The 21,669-nt window shown below is 37.9% G+C and overlaps 1 protein-coding gene across 1 annotated transcript in view; it reads right to left on the bottom strand.

Annotated features, from left to right (window-relative positions):
* Window positions 1-3,854: 3,854 nt before the first annotated feature.
* Window positions 3,855-21,669, bottom strand: part of BRINP1 (BMP/retinoic acid inducible neural specific 1) — a 168,082-nt gene continuing 150,267 nt past the window's right edge. The window contains exon 8 of the mRNA XM_074211722.1: window positions 3,855-6,443. Coding sequence (XP_074067823.1) covers window positions 5,303-6,443 — 1,141 coding nt within the window. The 3' untranslated portion in view covers window positions 3,855-5,302. The remainder of the gene's footprint in view (window positions 6,444-21,669) is intronic.

The following is a 21,669-nucleotide window of genomic DNA, read 5'->3' as shown; positions in this document are numbered from 1 at the left end:
ATAGAAGGGTCAATCATCCCTGAAGTGTAACTTGATCCATGTTTGAAAATATATCAGCAAGATAATCATCCTAGTGACTTCTGAGGACACCCTGTTATTACTTCCTATTTTACCCTTATCTTCTAGGGCTCCCATGAAACTCTATCTAGATGAACAAGGCTTATACCTCTGGTTATTTCTATGACTTATCAATGGAAGGATGAAAGTAGCTGGGAACCAGTGAATTTTTTCAGTATAGGCAGCCCTTGCATTGAATGGTTAGTCCAGGCCCCAAAATGCATTTATGGAGCCAAGTGATCCCATATTCTGCCTCCATTGATTACATTCACTGGTTCAGTGCACAGCATCCCCATTACTTTGTGTCAGGTAGTCTCACCCTTTGTGCAATCTTAATTTTAATAATCAAACAAGGACTTACTGGTGGCTCTGACCAGTCTCTTGCCCTCTGCTTTGATGGGTTCAAAGATGCCAAGGTCCAGATTTTTCCAATGATTTCATTTGATAGCTAATTAATGGCCTTGCCTGGTTTCCATGACAACTCCACGCTTTACTTAGAGTCCTGATCCAAATGGGCATTCTACACACTTTAGAGCCTCAGCATCAGCATATTAATAAGATACCGTTGTTCCTTAGTTGCTGCATCAAGCTGGTAAGACAGTAATTGAATTACAAACTGCCTGGAAGCCTTCAAGAATCTCTTCCTCTCAGAGGGAGATAGGGAGAGAGAGAGAGAGAGAGAGAGAGAGAGAGAGAGAGAGAGAGAGAGAGAGAGAGAGAGAGAGAGAGATCCTTATCTTCAGAGCATAGCATATAAATAGAAGGGGTTAGGAGGTCCAAACGATGGCATGTTTTCCTGTCAGAAGGATGATCTTTTCAACGTGGAATAAAAATGATGATGATTCATTTATTCTTAGACTTTGGTAATACACCCATTTCCCTGGTATTTTTCAATCACTAAACCTGAACTTCTCTCAAGAGCCCCTATATAAACAAAAAAGAAACAAAGAAAAAAATCACCCAATCTTCCTTCACTTCATACATTTAACAAGGAGTGAGGAAAAGCTGAAGGTGGAGGAATTGACTATATGAACAATAGAAAGAATTTAGAAGATTAAAGAAAAGAAAGAAAAATAGTGTTAGTACAGTATCTATTTTCTTTTAAGTCTTACCTCTTCTCCAGGGATAGGCCTTTATCTTAGATATACTCTCAAAGAGATGCAATTATACAATCATATTCTGTTTTATCTGGAAAGGACCTAAGAGACTATCTATTCCAAAACCACCACTTTTCAGAGAAGGAACCTGAGGAAGGTCTAGAAAGTGGAAATGATTTGTCTAAGGGCACATGTTCTTTTTCTTTTTAATTGATTCTCAATCAAGTCCTTTGTCACATTAATGTCATAACTTATGTGAAGTTTTTTGCCCACCCACCTACTCTTTGTATAGTTTGTGTCACTGGAAAACCTGTGGTATAAATTCAGCACAGAATTTTCAGTGTTAAAGAATTTTTACTTCTATTTCTGAATCTGACATCCCAAATCTTCCAGAGTCTTTAGTGTACCCATCACCAAGATGGCATGACTTCCTATTGAGGCACTGGTTAGAAGCTAGGTTATTAATGATATTTCCATATGCTCTGCTCTTGGAATGGATCAAAAACATTTCTGGTTGAAAATATTAAACTATTTCTCTATGCTTCTGAGCCCGTGTTGTTGTCACTTTGGGGTTTGAAACTTTAGCGATAAAATTCTTGTTGTAATGTTGTAGTCTAACACTTTGCATTTGATTTAGGATAATAATACTAATGTGGGAGGCAATGATTATCAAATACCCACCAACATTTACCTCAATGTATGGACAGACTGACATTAAGAGTCTATTTTATCTTATAAAGCTATGATATATTGATTATATAATTACCATGTCTCCTGACCAGACATAAATAAATGGCTACAGGCAAGACCTATCGTTTTGGGTCTTGGTTTCCTCTTGTATGAAAAAAGGAACTTGAGATTGATGATTTATATGATCCTCTTTAGCTTTAATATTCTCTATTCTCACATTCAATAGTCTAATGTCATTTTGGCCTTCCCATTCAATGTTGTAAGATAACTTTCAGCAATATTATGCTTGACGTACCATTCAACATAAAAATAATAATGTAGGTGCTAGTGAATGTGAGGAATTGAAAGAAATTTATCTGTGGATTTCAAGAAAGCTGGTATCCTTGTCTCCTCACAAAATGAGGCATAAATTATGATAAAACATTTTTTCAAAGAGCTACAGGATTATGTGATAAAAGTAGTTGCATGGCCTAGGGGAAAGACTACAAGTTTAGGATTCAGGAATCCTAAGTTTTAGTATTGGAACTGCCACTATCATGCTGTATGATCTACAATTAGTTCCTTCATTAATTTTTATTGAATTAAACTTAAATCTTTTGGATTTTATGTCTCCTTTGTGGAATGAGGGAATTATGATGATGTCACTTAAGAATCAATTTCATAGACTTCTTTAAATTCAAACACTCAAAGTTTCAAGGTACTTTGCAGCTTATACATTCCTTATTCTCATATTCTGTATCAAAGGTCTCTTCCCATTCTGACATTCTATGATTAAATGAGCTCAAGGATGAAAGTGGGCATCCTAATTTCTATTCCTTTATTTTCTATTTCCTTTTGAATGCTCCTTACTCAGGTCTGTTTTTATTGGAATCCAACCAAACATACCAAACCAAATAATCAATTTTTTTCATTGAAACATCCTTTGTTTACCTGTATCCTTTTTTCTCTGTCTCTGTCCCTATCTGTCTTTGTGTCTGTTTCTGTCTTTATCTCTCTCTTTCTCATTATCTCTATCTCTCTGCCTCTCTCTCTCTCTCTCTCTCTCTCTCTCTCTCTCTTTCTCTCTCTTTCCCCTCACTCTCCTCTAGAAAATGAAAACTTGAGATTGATGATTTACATGATTTGTTCTAGCTTTAACATTCACTAATTCTCATATTCTATAGTCTTTTCTTTTTAGGTTTTTCCAAGGCAAATGGGGTTAAGTGGCTTGCCCAAGGCCACACAGCTAGGTAATTATTAAGTGTCTGAGACCGGATTTGAACCCAGGTACTCCTGACTCCAGGGCCGGTGCTTTATCCACTACTCCACCTAGCCACCCCCTCATATTCTATAGTCTTATGGGCATTTTGGTTTTAATCATTATATGTTCCAAGGCAACTTTAGTGATATTATACTGTGTTTAGTTGTTTACATTTCTGTTGTCTCTCTGTATCTCTCTCTCACATTCATAAACGTGCATCCCTTTAGCTAGGTTAACTTTCAGTTCTGCCTATTGAGATCCTATTCATGCTTCAAGATTCAGCTTATTTCCGGGCCATGAAGCTTTTCTTGATCCTCCAGTTGAAAGAGATCTATCTCTCCACATTAAAGTCTGTCATCTTGATCATACTTAAAAACTTAGATTTTTTTTTATTGTTGTCTCTTTCTCCACTGAGTTAGATGTGCGTATATAATATATGCTTATGTGCACACATATATGTGCATGGACATATATTCATATGTAAGGGTAACATAAGAAGCTGGATGTAGTAGTAGTAGTAGTGGATGTAGTGATGGAAATCTGACCTTAGGGTCCCTATCTCTGATATATCCTGGCTATGGGATCATAGATAACTTTTTGACATCTTAATGCCCCAGGAAACTACCTAAACATTGAATTACAAATTGCATATATGAACTGACAAAGGGAGTTTTAACAAAAAGAGTTCCTTTGAAATAATGGTTCTAGATCAAAAGAGATTAGGTAATATAATGCACTGGAAAGAATAACACACTTGGAGTCACAGGCCCTGGATTAAAATCCTAGCTCTGCCATTTATTATCAATATAGCAAGGGCAAGTCATTTATCATTTGGAGCTTCAGTTTCATTTCCTCATCTGTAAAATGAGAGGATCAGATAAGATGATCTCTAGGGTCCCTCCCAACTCTATATTAATGAATAGATATACAGCTCTTATATACACATATGCATATATATATATTTGTGTGTGTGCATGTGATTGTAGTGCTACATACAACCCAGTTAATGTTAAAATCAGATTAAAAAAATTCTAGCTAAGGAGCTTTAATTTGGCAGGACAATGATAGCATCATAGGATTTGGAGCTGGAAAGGAACTTGGAGATCATGTGAGTTAATACTCTCATTTTATAAGTGAAGAAACTAAGGCTCAGAGAGAGTCATCCAAGGTCATACAGTTAGATAATAGTAAAGTCACATTTAGAAGCCAGATCCTGACTCCAAATTCAAAGTTCTTTCCATGACACCATGCAGTTTCACATCAGTGTCTATCTTTCCCTGCTCTCCCCTTGATATTCTCAGTTCTTTCCATTTGGATCACTGACCTTGTACTTGCCAGGGTTTGTTTGTAATATGGTAAATGCTATTTCTTTTCTTTTTTTTTTTTAATCATTATTTTCTTTGGAAGCTCATGGGAGAGTTTGCAGGTAAAGTTTTCTTGGTAGGTTTATTTTTTCAAAGTTCCAAATCCAGACTGAAAAAATCCTCTAACTTTCTGGCTCTTTACTAATCAGTGCCCCCAAAGTGCTAGCCCAAAACAGAAAGGATTTCTTTTAGCCAGCATGTGAGGGAGAAACATGTAGCTCACCAACCAAGGTCCTTCCCCACACATAGCTTTCCTTTCTGCTGATCTGGGCATCTTCCCAGTCTGAAGGAACAATCTGCCCTCACCTCACCTCTCCCACCTTCATGGCGAAGTGTCAGGTCCCCACAAGAAAATGAACATGAAGAGGATAGACATCTCAATTGAAGAAATCTCTTCTTTATCTTTGCCTATTTCCTCCCACAAGGAAAAATGGCAGTGTTTTTTTTCTTACATTGCATATAGCTCTTTCTTTTTGTAATCTTAGCACCTGCACAGCAGAGATCTTTACAATTCATTGTGTACATATTCCCTCCTCTACCCCCATAATGCAGCCCCTGAAGCCTACCAAGCAACACCTTCACAGCTCGAGAGAAAGGTGCGACCCTTCTTTTATGACGGATTATAGAAATAACAAACATGCCCAACAGTTTTATACAGTTGCTAGAACGGTTTAGTTTTCCAACAAATGAAGAATTTTCCCCTTTCTTTGAATATTAATTACATTTTACAAATTTTTTTATCTTTTTTTTTTGTTTTGTTTTGTGGGTGGTGATTTTTTGTTTGTTTAGGTTTTGTTTTGTTCTGTTGTTTTGTACAGCAAAAGGATCAGTCCCTGGCAAGGAGTCACTGGGGGTTAACAGAGTTTAGCTGTCATTTGGTCCGATTGTTTAAGGATCTCAGTATTGTAGAGATCCAGTGCATGGTTCACACGGATGATCTCACTGTTGGTCAGTTTCAGGCGGTGCTTCAACATACAGGAGAACAAATCCAACTGAGGTTTCCCTGGGGCCACAGGGGGTGCCAGTCTATTGATTCGGTCCCGGATATCTAGAAGCAGCAGCATCACAGAGGATGAGGAGTAGAACTGCCCACCTTGTGTGTATGACTGGTTGACCTGCTGTACTGCACTCCGCAGGAGGTCAGCATTGAACCGGAGGCTGTAGCCAAACACCTGCACGTCAGAGATTTTGATATAGAACTGCCTTTTGGAGGGATCAGACAGGTCCACCGGTCCCTGTCCAGTCTCATTGCGCAGAAGGGAAGGCAGACGGGTCCGGCTGCGTAGGTAGATATGAACAGTCTCGAAAAATGTTTTCCATCGGTTGCCCAGCAACAGAGTCCAGTTGTAGCACTGGCCATTCTGGAGGCGGATTTTCTCCCAACGTGGGTAACCAAATTCCCCAAAGGGCATGTTCCAGCCTTCAGAGTGACTCCCACTAAAGGGGTTGACATAGACAAAGAACATGGGGTCCAGACTACTATTGCGCATCTGACAGATACGCATAGAGATACCAATTACCATATGGATGAAGTCCATTCGGTTTCTGTTGCTCTTGAGGGTAAGGGACATTCGCTTGCGCCACCGGGGATCAAAGAAGGTGTCGAGGCGGATCTCATTGCTGATGAAGGTGGTGTGGACATAAAGGCGGGAGTCCATCTTCTGCAGCAGGTACTTCAGCTCAAGATCCTGGAAATCCAGGTCTGTCTCAAAGCTGATGAACTGCTCGCTGCGCTCTGAATCCACATTCTGGGGCTCACAGCGGCCCCTATAGAGCTTGTAGCCTTTGTTGCAGGAACCACAGAGAGAGATGTTGGCTAGGCTGCACATGGCACAACTATTGTTGCCTCCAATAATGCAGGGGATGGGCCTCTGGCATAGGCTGGTACTACCATGGCAAACACAACTTCGCTGACTTTCCAAGAAGGTTCCCCAGAACCCATTCTCATTGCAGTAGAGCAGGGACTGAACCCTACTAAGCCACTGTTGTATAGTCCTGCCAAGAGAGGTAGAGAGAAAATAAAGAAAATCAACCACCTTTCAATAAACTCTAGGGGGGGTCAGGAAGGCAGAAGTATTTTAACCTGGAAAATAAATCCAGGACCATGTACAAGACTCCTATTGAAACCCTGATGTTCAATTTCTGTTTCTTTAGAGAAATTAGCCTGATCAGAGAGTTTCCAAGGACTTTAATCTATAGAAATGATAGAAATGGATGAGCCCTGATAACAAGATCTTAAGAACACAGAACAGTTGTCCTAGAAAGGATATTAGACATAATTGACACTCATTTTATAAATAATAACAAACAAACAAAAATCCTCCAAGATCATATGCTTCAGGGGATTTGGATTGGTGTCAGGGGACCTCCCAGTCCTACTTACCTAGTAAATGTGTCAACTTGGGGTGAATTACTTTCCATCTCATGCTATAATTTCCTTCTCTTACCCCCACCTCCAAAAATGAAATTTATTTCAACTAACACATTGGGTTAGAAGAATTATAAGGTATTTTCAGTTATAAATCCTTTGACCTGAAGAGATTAAAATGATTTGCCCAAGGACCAATACATTCCTTTTAAGAATTAACTCAAGTAAATCTAACACACACACACACACACACACACACACACACAAAAAACACACACACAAACACACACACAATAAGTGCTGAAAGATTATTTCTTTTTTGTGAAATTTTTATCATAACTCTTTTACCTCTCATATATTTATATTCCATTTTATATTATAGGATGACATTTATTCAACACAAATTTATATGGAATAAACACATAATTTAATTATAGATGTGAGCATAAATAAGCTAGATTAAAAGTTCCTTGAAGGCAGGGATTCTGTCTTCTATATTTCTCTGCGTTTTTCTAAGCCACAATGCTTTATACATAGTATGTGTTCAATATATATTTTAGTTGAATATTAAGGCTATTGTTATCTTTGCCATTTGTCCATAGAAAAAGTTACCATGAATTTGTTTTCATTGGATTTTAAAATTAGTTTGTTTCTTCCTTCTCTGACATATCCTCTCACATTCCCTGACATTTTCTATCACATCAAATAGAACAAAAGACAAACCATACTCAGAGAAGCAGGCAAAGCAATAAAAAGCTATACAGTTGGAATCTTAATATGTGAATCATTTTTAAGTATGAGATATGAGTCCAAAATTTCCTTTTTTATCTGCACCATCCCTTCCCCAAGTGGTCATCCTGAGTGAACAACTGGAAGAATCACTAGATTGGGAGATAGGAGACTTGGGTTCCAATCACTACACTGCCACTAATAAGCTTTCTGGCATTTGGTAAGGTCTCTTTTCCTTTCTGGGCCTGTTTCTATAGCTGTAAAATTAGAAATGGGAAAAAAAAAGAAAGAAGGAAAGAAAAATGAAAGAAAGTAAGGAAAGAAGAGGGAGGAAGGAAGGAAGGAAGGAGGGAGGGATGAAGGGAGGAAGAAAAAGAGAAAAGGAAAGGTTAGGGAAGGAAGGAAGGAAAGAAAGAAGGGAAGAAAGGAAGGAAAGGAGGAAAGAAAAGCACAAGGAAGGAAAAGAGGGAAGGAAGGAATAGAGGAAGGAAGGAAGGAGGCAGGCAGGCAGACTAGAGATATTAAAGTAGACCTGATTTCTGGTTCTGATCCTGCTAATTTATATACAAGATGTTGGACAAGTTATGTAACTTTCTTGAGACTTGGTTTTCTCTGAGGAATGAGAATTTCAAAAATGTTACCTTACATGATTATTGGGGAGAAAAAAAGAGATGATGGTTATAAAACACTTGGTGATCCCAAACACATATAAATGTGAGCTTTTAGAATTGTATGATTTCTATGATCCCTTCAAACCCCGGCATTCTGAGATCCTCCATACCACCTAATGAAAATCCCCACATAGACTCTCTTTCAAATGGACCACACGTGGCTTTCACCCCCTCTTAAAGTTCTCAGCACAATAATCCATTTAGAGGGTGACTTTCCCAATCAACAAATATTCCACTGCCCTGATAGCGCCCCCTTTCTCCTTGCCAATCATTGGAACTCTTTGTAAAACCTGAGGCCCCTACCCCCACCCTCAGAATAGATACTTCATTGTGACAAATTCTCAGACTCCTCGGAGCAGCTCAGTGTTCTGGGCAAAAAAAAAGAAAAAGACAAAATAAAGGCCCTGGGAACATAGCAGCAGCAGACGTGGCTAATAACAAATTAGGATTCAGACCCTGTAGAACAGGAGGGGCGATTATGGACAGAGGCTCTCTGAGTTGGATTAGTGAAATTCATGGCACCTGCATAGGCTGACCTCAGAATAATCATTAGGCTGTGAGCTGTATCAAAGAGCACATTAATGATACAGCAATGAAGAACAGCAAGGGGGCTTAGAAAGAGGACAATGAGTAGGGATGGGGGGTAGGACTGCTGGAGGCAAAGGAAGAGAGGAAAATATGGAGGAAAGAGAAAGAAAATGGAAGGCAAGGGTGGCAAAAAGAGAAGGGTGACATGAGATAAGAAAATGGAAGAGGTCATAGAGACAGAGGGGGAAAAAACATGATATGACCTAGGAAAAAACACAGACAAATGTCATGAAGGTGGAAAGAGGAAGAGCCTGGTGATTGTTGAGGTTCCTTCCAACTCTGAACCATGTTTCTATGATCCATCCATTGAAGAGTGACTTTGTCATAGCATAATCAGTTCGTGGGATTTAAAACTGGAAGAGATATGCCTTCTAAGGTCCTCATTTTAGAGCTGAGCACAGACAGAGAAGTGAGATGATTTATGCAAGGATACACGCATAACTAATAAGAAGTAAATTCAGGTCCTTTGACTCTAAATCCTCTGGTTGGGGGAGGATGAGGGAGAGAGGATAAGAATGAAGAAATCTAGCAATTCCATGATTAACTTCAAGTTAGGAGAACCAAAGTCCTTTACAGAGCTGTCAAATTTGTGCAGCCCAGAGAAATGGTAACCTGAACATGATTAAAATATAATTGGTAAGGAGTAAATAGGTGGTTCACCCTGACCTGGAGTCAGGAAGACCTGAGTTTAAATCTGAACTCAGATACTTGATAGTAACTGTATGACCTTGGGCAAGTCACTTAAACTCATTGCCCCACAGAAACCAAAATTAAAAAAAAAAAGAATGCAATTGGCAAACTGTTTAGCAAAATAATAAAAATGCAACACAGTATAGGTAATGTAAATTTGTAGTTTTCTAAGTTTGTGCAGCCAACAGGGATCTATTTCTATTTGAGTTTGACACCACTGCCTTAAAACAAAAAGATGGAGATGTAAATTAATAGAGCTTTGAATGATTTTATGACTAATCTAACCTAAACTACTTTTCCCCCTCCCCACCCTATTTTAAAGATGAGGAAATAGGCTCAGAAGTGATTTGCTCCTATTAAAAGAAAATAATTTTCTCATGGTCATAAACTAGATTTTGGGGCATATATTCCTTTTTATTCTCTTTTCTGACTTGGATTTTCAGGATGAAAAGATAAAGGTCACATTAGGGATCTAATGTTATTTACTTATTTTAAAGTAACTTCCAGGAGACAACTTGGATTCAGTACATATTCATCTCAACCTACTGCACTCATATCTCCATCTACCACCCAGGACAGGGATCACTAATGTCAAGAAAGATGGCAAGATTTTAATTACACTCAACATACTGAAGTTAGAGTCTTAAAATAATAGAATAATCTAGCTCTTTTAACATGAAGTGTGAAAACTAGAAGAACCCTTGGAACATAGAATGATAAAGCTGAAATGATTTTAAAATAAAATGTTGATGCTTAGGACCTTAGGACATAGACTGTTAATCCAAATAGGACTTTAGAGATCATCTTTTTTTTTTACAGATGAAGAAAATGAGGGTCATATTTCAGAACTGATCTGTCCAAGGTCACATAGCTTCTAATAGCAACAGAAGCAGAACTATCCTTCCAATTTTGAGTGAGTACCCCTCCTAAGGCAGGGAAATGGAGGAATACTGTCAATATCAAGGAATACACTGATATTAGCTTTTAGGTTTATTTTCAATGAACCAAAAAATTCGATTCACCAGGAAAGGGTTGTCCTGCAGTAGGAAGGGGGTGGAGGATGTCTGAAAGAACAGCAGAAGGAAGAGGTCATCAAGTCAAGAGAAGAGAAAAGGAAGACCAAAAATGGAAAGAATGGAAAAACACTGAAAGTTTGAGAGTGTGAAGGGACTATTACTATGTTGCTTGCCTGTTCCAGACCTGCCAGGTTCTTTTCTCCCCCATTCACAGATAATTGGAACTAGCCAGCAAGTAGAGAGGCGAGGCTGGGGAGCATGGGAAGGAGGGACTGAATTCTATAAATAACTTCTCCCAGGCTAGCAAGTGACAGGCTGCCTCAGCCCTGGGAACTGGAGAGGCCTGCTTAATAGGACAGCACTAGTGGAAAGGGTCTGAGAAAGGGCTGACACAGCCCTCCTGCAAGACATTTGGCTTAAGGCAACAAGGAACATTTTTGAAGATGCTTTTCTCCCCCTCCCTGGAGACCCAACGTGCCTTCCATTTTTGGCAAACTCTTAACTCCAATACAACCAAATAACTAGCTTTCTTTACCCCTGGATTTCAATGTGTATTGACTAGAAAGAGGGACATGATGTACCAAGGGGAAGGAAAGAGGCAGGGAGGGAGGGAATCTCTGTTCCTTTCTAAATCTGTGCTTCTCATTCTATCCTACCATCTCTCCCAACCCCCCACTTCCAGTGCTTGATCAGCAGATTGATAAAAGTTCAGCTTCTCCATGGAAAGTGGCATGATTTTTCCAAGTTTCTAAACTCTTTTTAACGCTATTCAAAATATAAAAAAAGATTTCTTTTTAAAAAAGGACAATTAAAATCAAAGAATATCTGAGCCAAAGGGAACTTCAGACCATAGTATGATAGAACATAGAATGATGGAGCTGGAAAGGACTTTACGAGTTAGACTATAAGAGAAGGCAGAGACTTTAGGGTGCAGATATGAACTAGCACTTATTAGACACTTATGATGTGAGGTGCTTTGCTAAGATTGGGGATTCCAGGAAATGTATAAATGTTAAAATAATACAGCTAGGTCACTTAGGATCCCAGATCTAGAGCTGAAATAGATGAGGTTATCTAATCCGACCCCGTTTTTATAGAGAAGATGAGGTAGAGAGGTAATGTTGGGTGTACCTAGAACTAAGACAGGAACCAGACATTTGGCATCACATTCTTAGAATTCTTTCCAAACCTGTCAGTTGCCCATAGAATCTCAATCCAGGGCATCCAGGGCTAAGGGTGAATCAGCTGGGATTCATCTCCCCCTCTCCTGAACTGGCCAAGGGCCTGAGTGACAGAGTTTCTCTTTGAGAAGACAGAGGCTCGACCCAGGGGTGCCATTGCCTGAGCACAATCCACTCCCCCCACCTTCAGAACCACCCACTCCCCTCCAGCAGTCCAGCCTGAGAGCCCTAATTCACACCAAACACCCTGCTGATTTTAATTGGCGGCTTTGCCTATGAAAGTACAGAACAGGGCTGGTGGCATTTTGGGGAAGATCATATAAATATACAGCAGAGAATCAGAGTAAGTTGAGTGGGGAAAGAGATGAAGACAAAATAGAAAAGTAATCCATAATTCCCATTTGCTAACTGGGCATGGATTTTAAAAGTAGAAAGGATAGATAGTTTAAAAAGCCCTTGTTCTGAATTATTCCTTTATCTTCTGGCTTCCTTTGTTGGCATTTTTTTGACACTGTAATGAGATCCTGATTAATTCTCTGAAATTCTATAAAATGGTTACTCCTTAGAGTACAGGCCAGGATGGAAGACAAATGGTAATTTTTAGCTTTTGGATGAGATGCTGAATTCTATTTTACATTATTTATTTATTTGTTTATTTTGGAAAGACACTTGTAAAAGATGAATAAGCCAAGGTCTGCAGAATATTTTGATTTCAACTAAAAGGAGTCTTGGATTATGGATGTGGCAATATCAATTATGGCTGGACATTACATCCACTCCTTGCTCATAGTTTTGCTTCACAGCAAATATTTCATTCCTTTAATTATAAACCTTTAGCAGATCGTTATTCTCTTCAGTCACTTTATTTTGTGACCTTGGGTGAATCACTTAGGCCCTGGTTTCCTCATGTACAAGATAATGGGCTTGGACTAGAGCGCAGAATGCTACAGCTCAAAGGAACCCACCCTAGAGGTCCCCTTAATGACTCTCTTTTACACTTTGGAGAAATACTGTGGCATATAGAAGAGAAGTTATTGCACTTTGAATCAGAAGATCTATCTTGGTGTCTTGATTTAAACCCTTATTAGATTGAGGACTCATTTTTCAGGGCCACAGTTACTTTATCTAGAAAATGGAAATGTATGCTTAGATTATCTACCTCACCAGGTCTGTTGAAAATAGTTCCATAGATGTGTGAGTTATTATAATCATCATGAGGAACCTAAGGCTAATAACAGAATAAGTTGATTTGCAGAGTAGGTTAGGGACTCAGACTTAAATTAGGGTGTTGAGCATCTAAGGCAAACAGTAAAAAATGTGCCCTCAAATATAAAAATTTTAAAGACAAATTCTGTGATGAAATATGGAGGGAGCTGGGATAAGAAAAACTCTAGGATATCTCAAAACTGCAATTGGGGAAGTCACCATTTTGGGAAAGAGCCAGTCAGACTTGAATTTAGGAAGAGACTGAAGGAGTCAAGGCAGGTAGAAGAAAACTTCATGCTCTTAACTGGTTATCCTTGCTAACTAGGTGCTGATCTCAGTTGTTTCTTTGTTACCGAAGAGGATTATTATTGTCAGTGCTCTCTAAATTTCAAGGCCCTAAGGGAAAACCCCCATTCCACTGCTCTAGTCATGACTCAGCAAGGACTAGACCCTTGTGCTGTATGAATATAAATCTAATATTTTCCCTTTGTTATTGTTTTTCAGTGGCTTGCAATAATATCTGATTCTTTGTGATTCCATTTAGGCTTTTCTTGACAAAAAATACTGGAGTGCTTTACCATTTCCTTCTTCAGATTACTTTATATATGAAAAAGCTGAGACAAAGATTTAAGTGACTAGTCCAGGGTCACACAGCTATCTTCTGAGGCCAAATTTGAACTCAGGAATATGAGTCATCCCAGTACTCCAGACCTCCAGACTAAGTACTCTATCCACTGTAAAACCTATCTGCCTTTTTTAAAAAAAGTGATTATTTCACCCTCTTCATGAGTTCTTCCATAGCTAGGGCTAGAAAGAGAACTGAATTTGGTGTCAGTGATGCTGGGTTGAAATACTAGCTCAGCTATCAAAGAGATCATCTGTGTGATTTTGGTCAAGTTAATTCACTTTTCTGGACCTCAGTTTTCTCATCTGTAAAATGACTTATATTACCTTTTTAGTTCTAAAGCTTCTAATCCTAATGTTTTCCCTACAGTGGCAGTCTCCCCATCATTCTCTCACAACAATAAACTAATCTGTGAGTCATATTATTTGACCTGTTAGTCAAAATGCAAAGGTCAGATTTCATGGATCATTTAAATCACTATGATTTAACTTGGAAAAATTGGTAAAAAAAAAAAGTGGCAGAAATTTCTGGAAGTGCTCTTCATAGCTACGGAGAGGGAAGAAAAGAGCAGGAAAGACAGGAAAGAGAAAAGGACACAGACACGATGGAGGCACAAAGTTGACTAGAGAGGAGAACCAAGGACACCAAACCAGAGAACAGAAAAACAACTATAGACATGCGATTCTTTCTCCCTGAATGAAAAGTTGTTATGTGTGTTTTTCTTTCTTTTCTTTTTTTTCAAATTGGAAAGTCAAGGCTTTAATTGAGGAGGAAAATGGGACTGATTTGTACAATTATTCTGGCTTGTGCCTGGGAGAGTCTGCTGACGTACATCATCAGCTGCAGCTCCACGCTCACGTTCTATCTGGCATCTCCACTCAGGGCCCCATTTTAATAGGGATAAGAGAAAGAGTCCAAAACCTCTTAGAGATGGGCCTGAAGTACAGGAAGAGGAGAGTTCCTGGGGCTGAGTAGGAGATCAATCAGGCAGGAGAATGGGAGCAGAAATACCACAAATGAGAAATGGAACCACCTGACTTCATTGCATTTAACTCTTAAAATCCCTGGTGAACTCACCTTAGGATGGGAAGAAAGATGTTGCATTTGGAGGTAAAGACATCTTAAGGGGAGGTTCAGTCAGTCATGTCTTCTCTGGGCTATGCATCTACTTCTCCTAGACCTTCTTTACAATGCTACAGAAACTTCTTTTTCCTGGAAGTTCTACAAACCCCTATATACTTCAGATGCTGGAAGTACCTTCCATGCCATGACTCTCCCTCTGATTGATTGGCTCCTTACATAATCTCCATTTTAAGGAGACCCAGGTCAACCATGTCTTTGCACCTCTCCAAAGCTGCAATCATGAATCTTGTGGACCTTCTCACCAATTTCTCCATTAACTCTTCTCTTCCTTCCCCTACCAAATAGCATGGATTTTCATCTCCCTTTTCATGTTGTCTTCCCCCCATTTAAATGAAAATTCTCAAAGAGGCAGGGGCTGTCTTTCTGTTTCTATTTGTATTTCCAGGACTTAGCAAAATGTCTAGAATGCAGTGTTAAATAGATGCTCATTGACTTGACATAGGGTCTTCATATTAACTTATGTTGTAAAAAAAGTTGTTCTTGATAATTTGGTTGATCTATGCTTTCCAGAATGTTCTGTATCATAAAGGAAAGAAACTATTAACTGGATTTGGAATTCCATAATTATATAAATTTGGCACCAAAAGGGACCTTAGAATATAGAATATTAAAGGTGGATGTAGTCTAACATATTTTCTATTCCAAATAAAATATTTTATATATGAGGAAACAGATCCAAAGAGGAAAATAACTTATTCAAGAGAAGGTACTAAACCCCCCTTTTAAACAGTTGCAATTTTTCATAGAACCTAAATTATTTCAGGGAGAGCAGAACTAGAATTGCATTTTTACAGGATTAAACTAAAAATTGAAAAGTAAATAATATTCTCACTATCCCTTCTCAGTCTCAGAGCAAAATCCCCAGACTATTCCAGACACGGGTACTCAAAGTTGCAATATTGTTCATACAACTTATTTTATGCTTCATTAGACATGTTCTGGGTTTGTTTGGGGTCTGTTAGCCTTGTTTCTTTAATCAGACTATATTTTCTGTAAAGGATAAAAATTTACTCACTAATTATGTGACCTTAATTTTTTAACTTATTAGCTTTCTGAGTTTTCTATATTTAATGAGTTGGTTAGATAAGATGGCCAAATGGACCCTCCTGATCTATATCTATGGTCTATGCTCAAACATTCTAAGATCCTTTCCATATTTCAAGGTCCCTTCCAATTCTGGCATGCAAAATGATCAGGTACCTTCCAACTCAAACACTCTTTGTTCTAGCATTTCATATGCTAATGTCTCTTCCAATTCTTAGTCTATGTTCTGATTCATCTTACAAGTAAAATATTCAATTTTGTATGTTCTAAAATTATGTATCAGGAAATATCTTGAAGCATTAACATTCTGATTCTTTCACTCCTTTTGTACTCAGAATTCCACCCTAGAACCCAGGAAATAATTATTAAGAAAGTTTCCAATTTTCCATGTTATTTCCTCAATGAATAAAGAATTCAATTGTTGAATAAGATTTTTGCATTTCTTTTGGCTTTTAAATTTGAAATGAGGTAAAGGAAGTCTGAACAATAAGTCAACACTCAAGATACCAAGCTAATCTCAGAAACGGACATTTTGGGGGCAGTTAGATTATACAGTGAATAGAGTGACTTGCCATGAAGTCAGGAGGACCTGAGTTCAAATCCAGCTTCAGACACTTAATAATTACCTAGCTCTCTGACCCTGGGCAAATAACTTAACCCCATTGCCTTGCAAAAAAAAAAAAATCTAAAAACAAAAAGAGACACTTTGAAAATACATTTTGAAGCACAATTCATGGAACTACACTCCTGTGTTTTCTCAGAGTTGGGTTTCACTGGACGCATTTTTTTCCCCCAAGGCAATGGGGTTAAGTGGCTTGCCCAAGGTCACACAGCTAGGTAATTATTAACTGTCTGAGGCCGGATTTAAATTTAGGTCCTCCTGACTCCTGGGCCGATCACTCTATTTACTGTGCCATGTAGCTGCCCCACACTAGACACATTTAATGAAAATGCTAAAACCATCATTCAGTAGGTACTAATAAAATAAATTTTAAAGGGATAAAAGGAATATCAGGGATTGGGAGATGAAGGAAAGGAGAGAAAGCTAAAGGGAGATGAAGGCAACATTTTAGGCAAAAGAACAGAAAAGAAGTTTTACTTTGGGAAGAAGCTCTTGAAGTATTTGAAAACCAGTACAGATTCCTTCCATTTATTCGTGCAAGCCAAAGGGAGACAGAAGACAGAGCTTCACCTGAAATACTAACTTCTGTGATGGGAAACCTTGATGAATACAAAACACTCTGAAAAGAGTTGTAACCCTGTTAGAAAGGACATTGACAGGCTGAAGGGTGATTAAAGAAGAGAAACAGGAAAGTATTTCTAACTGTACCATATAAGAACCAATAGAAGGGAGAAGGGATATTTAACCTAGAGAATAGAGGAAACTAGGTGTCTTCAAGGATCTGAAGGGATGTCATATGGAACAGAGATGGGAATTATTCTATTTTGTTACAGAAGGCAGAACAAGGAGCAGTGGATAAAAGTTGTAAAGACAGATTTCAACTTCATTGGAAGGAAAATAAACAAAACAACAAAAAACCTCCCGAACAATGGGAACTGTCTCAGGTGAAAAGGACGAAATTGGAAAATAGTGAGTTCTCCATGTCAGCAAGTTTTTATGCAGGGACGGTAAAAGAACATTTATCAAAACTTTTGTAGAGGGGGATTTCTATTCAGAAACTGGGTACATTAGATAGTATCCAAGGTTCCTTCTGACTGTGTCTGTATGATCCAAATCTCTATTATCTCTATTTATTTTGAATAACAAAAAAAGGAAATTTGTCCCTGAACCAAGGAAAAATGTCCAGTAAAATATCACCAAAAAATAAAAAGTAATTTTGCCTTCTATTTATAAGACTAATTCCAGAAACTATGGACCTGGGATATTGCATGAATTATATAAGGGACCTAGGGGATAAAAGATGGGACCTAGAGCCAAAAAAGTAGAGTTCAAATTCTGCCTAAAACTTCTAATAATTGTGTTGCTTTGAACAAGTAGCTTCAGATCTCTCAGATTTGGTTTGCTCAGTTGTAAATTGAAGATAATAATTGCACCTATCTCCCAGATGGCTTGGGAGGATAAAATGAGAATATTTGGAGCATATTGAGAAGTACTGGTTTAAAATGAGGAGACTAGGCTTCTAGTACAAAAATCTGTCATCAACTTAGCTGACCTTGATCAAATGACTTCTTTCTTGTTCTCTATCTTTTTACCTTTAAAACAGGAACTATATTCAATGGTAGGGTAGAAAGAATACTAGATTTTTTTTGGAGGGGAGGTTGAGATCTTGTTTTAGATCCTAACTTCTGAATTTACTAGCTATATTGTCATGGATAAGCAACAAACACTGAATGACAATTTCAACATCTGTAAAATGGGGATGATGATAAGTTGTAGCTAGGTAGATGTAATGTAGTGCAATAATGAGGCTGAGTGAGTTTAGCACTTGGAAAACTTATAAGTGCTAAATAAATGTCAGCTATCATTATTATTTTGAGTATTTAATGATCTGTAGTTTTAACAATGAGTGGCTAGGTGGTACAGTGATTAGAGTGCTGGGTCTAGAGTCAGGAAGACTCATTTTCATGAGTTCAAATTTAGCCTCAGATACTTCCTTGTCACTTAACCTTGTTTGCCTCAGTTTCCTCATCTGAAAAATGAGCTGGAAAGAGAAATGGTAAACCACTCTAGTATCTTTGCCAAGAAAATGCCAAATGGGGTCATAGAGTCAGTCATGATTGACACAACTGAACAACAACAAAGTTTTATCAATTAAGGGTACTCCTATCATTAATATAGATCCTAGCCTTTTTCCTTAATTTGGCAATTGTTTTGAAAGTTACTGTAATCACAGGTATCCATCATTTAAAATGAATCTAGTGATATTAGCCTCTGAACTTAATAATCAAAATTTACATGGGATCTTAAGGTTTGCAAAGGGCTTCATAGTTATTATTTCAATGGATCACCAAATAATCCTGTGAAGTAAATATTGCAAAGAATATTATCCTCCTTTTACAGATGAAGAAACTAAGCTTCATAAAGAATTGACTTTTCCAGGGTCACACAACTACTAAGTATCTCAGGAGGATTATATTCCAGATTCAGTGCTCTCTATCAATTAGACAACATTGTTAGTTAGTTCATCACTGGACCTCTCTCTCTCTCTCTCTCTCTCTCTCTCTCTCTCTCTCTCTCTCCTCCTCTCTCTCTCTCTCTCTCCTCCTCTCTCTCTCTCTCTCTCCTCCTCTCTCTCTCTCTCTCTCCTCCTCTCTCTCTCTCTCTCCTCCTCTCTCTCTCTCTCTCTCTCTCTCTCTCTCTCTCTCTCTCTCCCCCTCTCTCCATATGAAGTCATAAGTTCAGAGTTCATCACTGTATCTCTTTCTCTCTATTTATATATATATATAGATATAGATATAGATAGATATAGATATATAGATACATATGAAGTCTTTCCATCTTCATAGAATCCCCAAGGTGATATTCTAATGATACAAGATTTGAAAACACAAGGTCATTAGTAAGTCATGATATAGCATCAGAGGAGAAATTTTTTTTGTATAATATGTTTACAATAGTTATTGTATAATTATATCCAAAAGGATATATAATTATATATGAATTATGTAGCTACAATTATAACTGATATGATTGCTTAATATTATGATATATAATATTTTATGTATGATTTATTTAACATAATATATAATCAAATAATTTTTACTTTTATGTTAGTTGTTTTTCAGTTATGTCTGACTCTTCATAACCCCTTCTGGGGTTTTCTTTAGAGATAATAGAGTGATTTGCCATTTCCTTCTTCAGATCAATTTACAGATAAGAAAACTGAAGCAAACAGGGTTAAGTGACTTAATCAAGGTCACACAACTAGTAAGTGCCTGAGGCCAGAAATAAACTCATGAAGATGAGTCTTTCTGATTCTACCTTTAGCATTCTATCCACTGTGCCACCTAGCTGCCCCATTTATTATAATTGTTATTATTAACTATTGTTATTGTTGTTTATTGTTGTTGCTGATGTTTAACTCCCAGGACCAAGTTGACAAAAGCAAATAGAAGTTTTACAAAAGTGAATTGCCCACAAAGTGAATGAGTGACAGTCCTGGGATCCTATCTGTTCTAATTGTAATAATTCAATCCTTACTAAATGACAGGTACTATGCTGTGTCCTGGTAATAAAAAGATAAAAACAAAATAATCCCTGACCTCAATAACCTTACTTTTTACCAGAGGAAGCACTAAGTAAATACAAAATGTATATCAATTGATTTTCTGAGGTAGGGGTGGAAGAAGAGGGGTTAGGGAATTATCCCCTGGGGGTTTATTATGACCTTGGTTAATAGATAACACCTGAGCTGAACCTTGGAGGAAGCTAGGTCACCTTTGAGGCAGAGGTGACAGCCTCTGAAAAGGCAGAGAGACAATGAGCAGAATGGCAGTGAATACAAGTAGGCCAGTTTGACTGGAACTTAGAACATGAAATGGAAACTAATGCATAATAACCCTGGAAGGGTAGGCTGGGGTCACATTGGAAGGGATTTTAAAACCAAACAAAGTAACAGCTTTTCTTGTCTCTGTCCCTTTGCTCACTCCACTGGCTCCCAACTCTGTTTATCTACTTAAGCTATTCAATAAATTAACTTTCCAGACAGAACTCAAATGATGTTTCCTAGGCAGCCTGGTGACCCAGTGGATAAAGCACGGCCTGGATTTAGGAGGACCTGAATTCAACACTTACTTACTAGCCTGGTTCTATTCAAGTCTTTTAACCTTAGCAAGCTCAGCTATAAAATGGAGATAATATTATTACCTCTCTCCCAGGGCTGTGGTGAGGATCAAATGAGAAAATATTTGGAAAGCATTGAGTACAGTCTTTGGAATGTAGAAGCTACTTAAATTCTTGTTCCCTTTCTTCCTATATGAAGTCTACCCTGGTCCATGATGGAGCTAAGGTAAAACCCAGATCCCTTTCCCATAACATACCATCTCACCATCTTATGGATAAGGAGAGTTGAAGAAAATTTAAATCTCTCATTCAAGGATGCACAGTAGTAGTTTAGTGGTTAACCTTAACCTGAAAATTAGGGTTCCAGCCTCTGAATTTAATGCTCTTTCTCTAAGCATCCTCCCCTTTATTCCCTTGGGGTATTCTAGGAACATCTTTAAGGACCAAAAACTCAACACTGTGTGTGATTTGAAGAAGACACTTTAAGTACATAACTCATATAATTGGGCATATAGGTGTGTGTGGGGTACTTTTTGCTGTATCTGTAAGCATATATGTGTTGTATACACATGCATAGGTATATTCATGTATAAATGCATAAATGCATATGCATACATACTAATAATTTCCTTTTCCCTTATTGTGATATTTCCTACCTGGCAATTTCCATTCATGGACTTATGATACCTGTGCTTTGAAGTAACCCAGATGATGTAGTGGAAAGAGGGCTGGATTTTACATTCAAGGACCTGGATCCAAATTCCCACTCTGTGCTACATGTGTGATCCTAAACTGCATTTAAAAAGAATCCCAATCTAGCTCCAGATAGTTAACTAGATGTGTGATACTAGGCAAGTTATCTAAACTTTTGTCTACCTCAAATTCCTTATCTGCAAAAAAGGGAGTAATAGGATGGACCTTGTTGGGTTGTTATGAGGATAAAATGAGATAATATTTGTAAAATATTTTGCAAATCTTAAGGCATGATGATGATGATGATGATGATGAAAAGGAAGAAGAAGACCATGATCATGATAATGATCATGATGGATTTTTCTTCAGATAAAGTTCAGATAAGTTGATCTGTAAAGTTTCTTCTGACTTGAAGTTTTGTTGAATATTTTCCTTATTTTTTTAGTTGAGGAGATGGAAGTTGGTGACTGTTAAATAGCTTGTTCAAGGTTACCCAGGAAGTACAAAAGCTGGAACTCAAGTT

This window comes from Macrotis lagotis, chromosome 1, assembly GCF_037893015.1.
Source record: "Macrotis lagotis isolate mMagLag1 chromosome 1, bilby.v1.9.chrom.fasta, whole genome shotgun sequence".
Taxonomy (NCBI): domain Eukaryota; kingdom Metazoa; phylum Chordata; class Mammalia; order Peramelemorphia; family Peramelidae; genus Macrotis; species Macrotis lagotis.
Note: the sequence above shows the minus strand (reverse complement) of the source record. Positions and strands in the feature narration are given on the sequence as shown.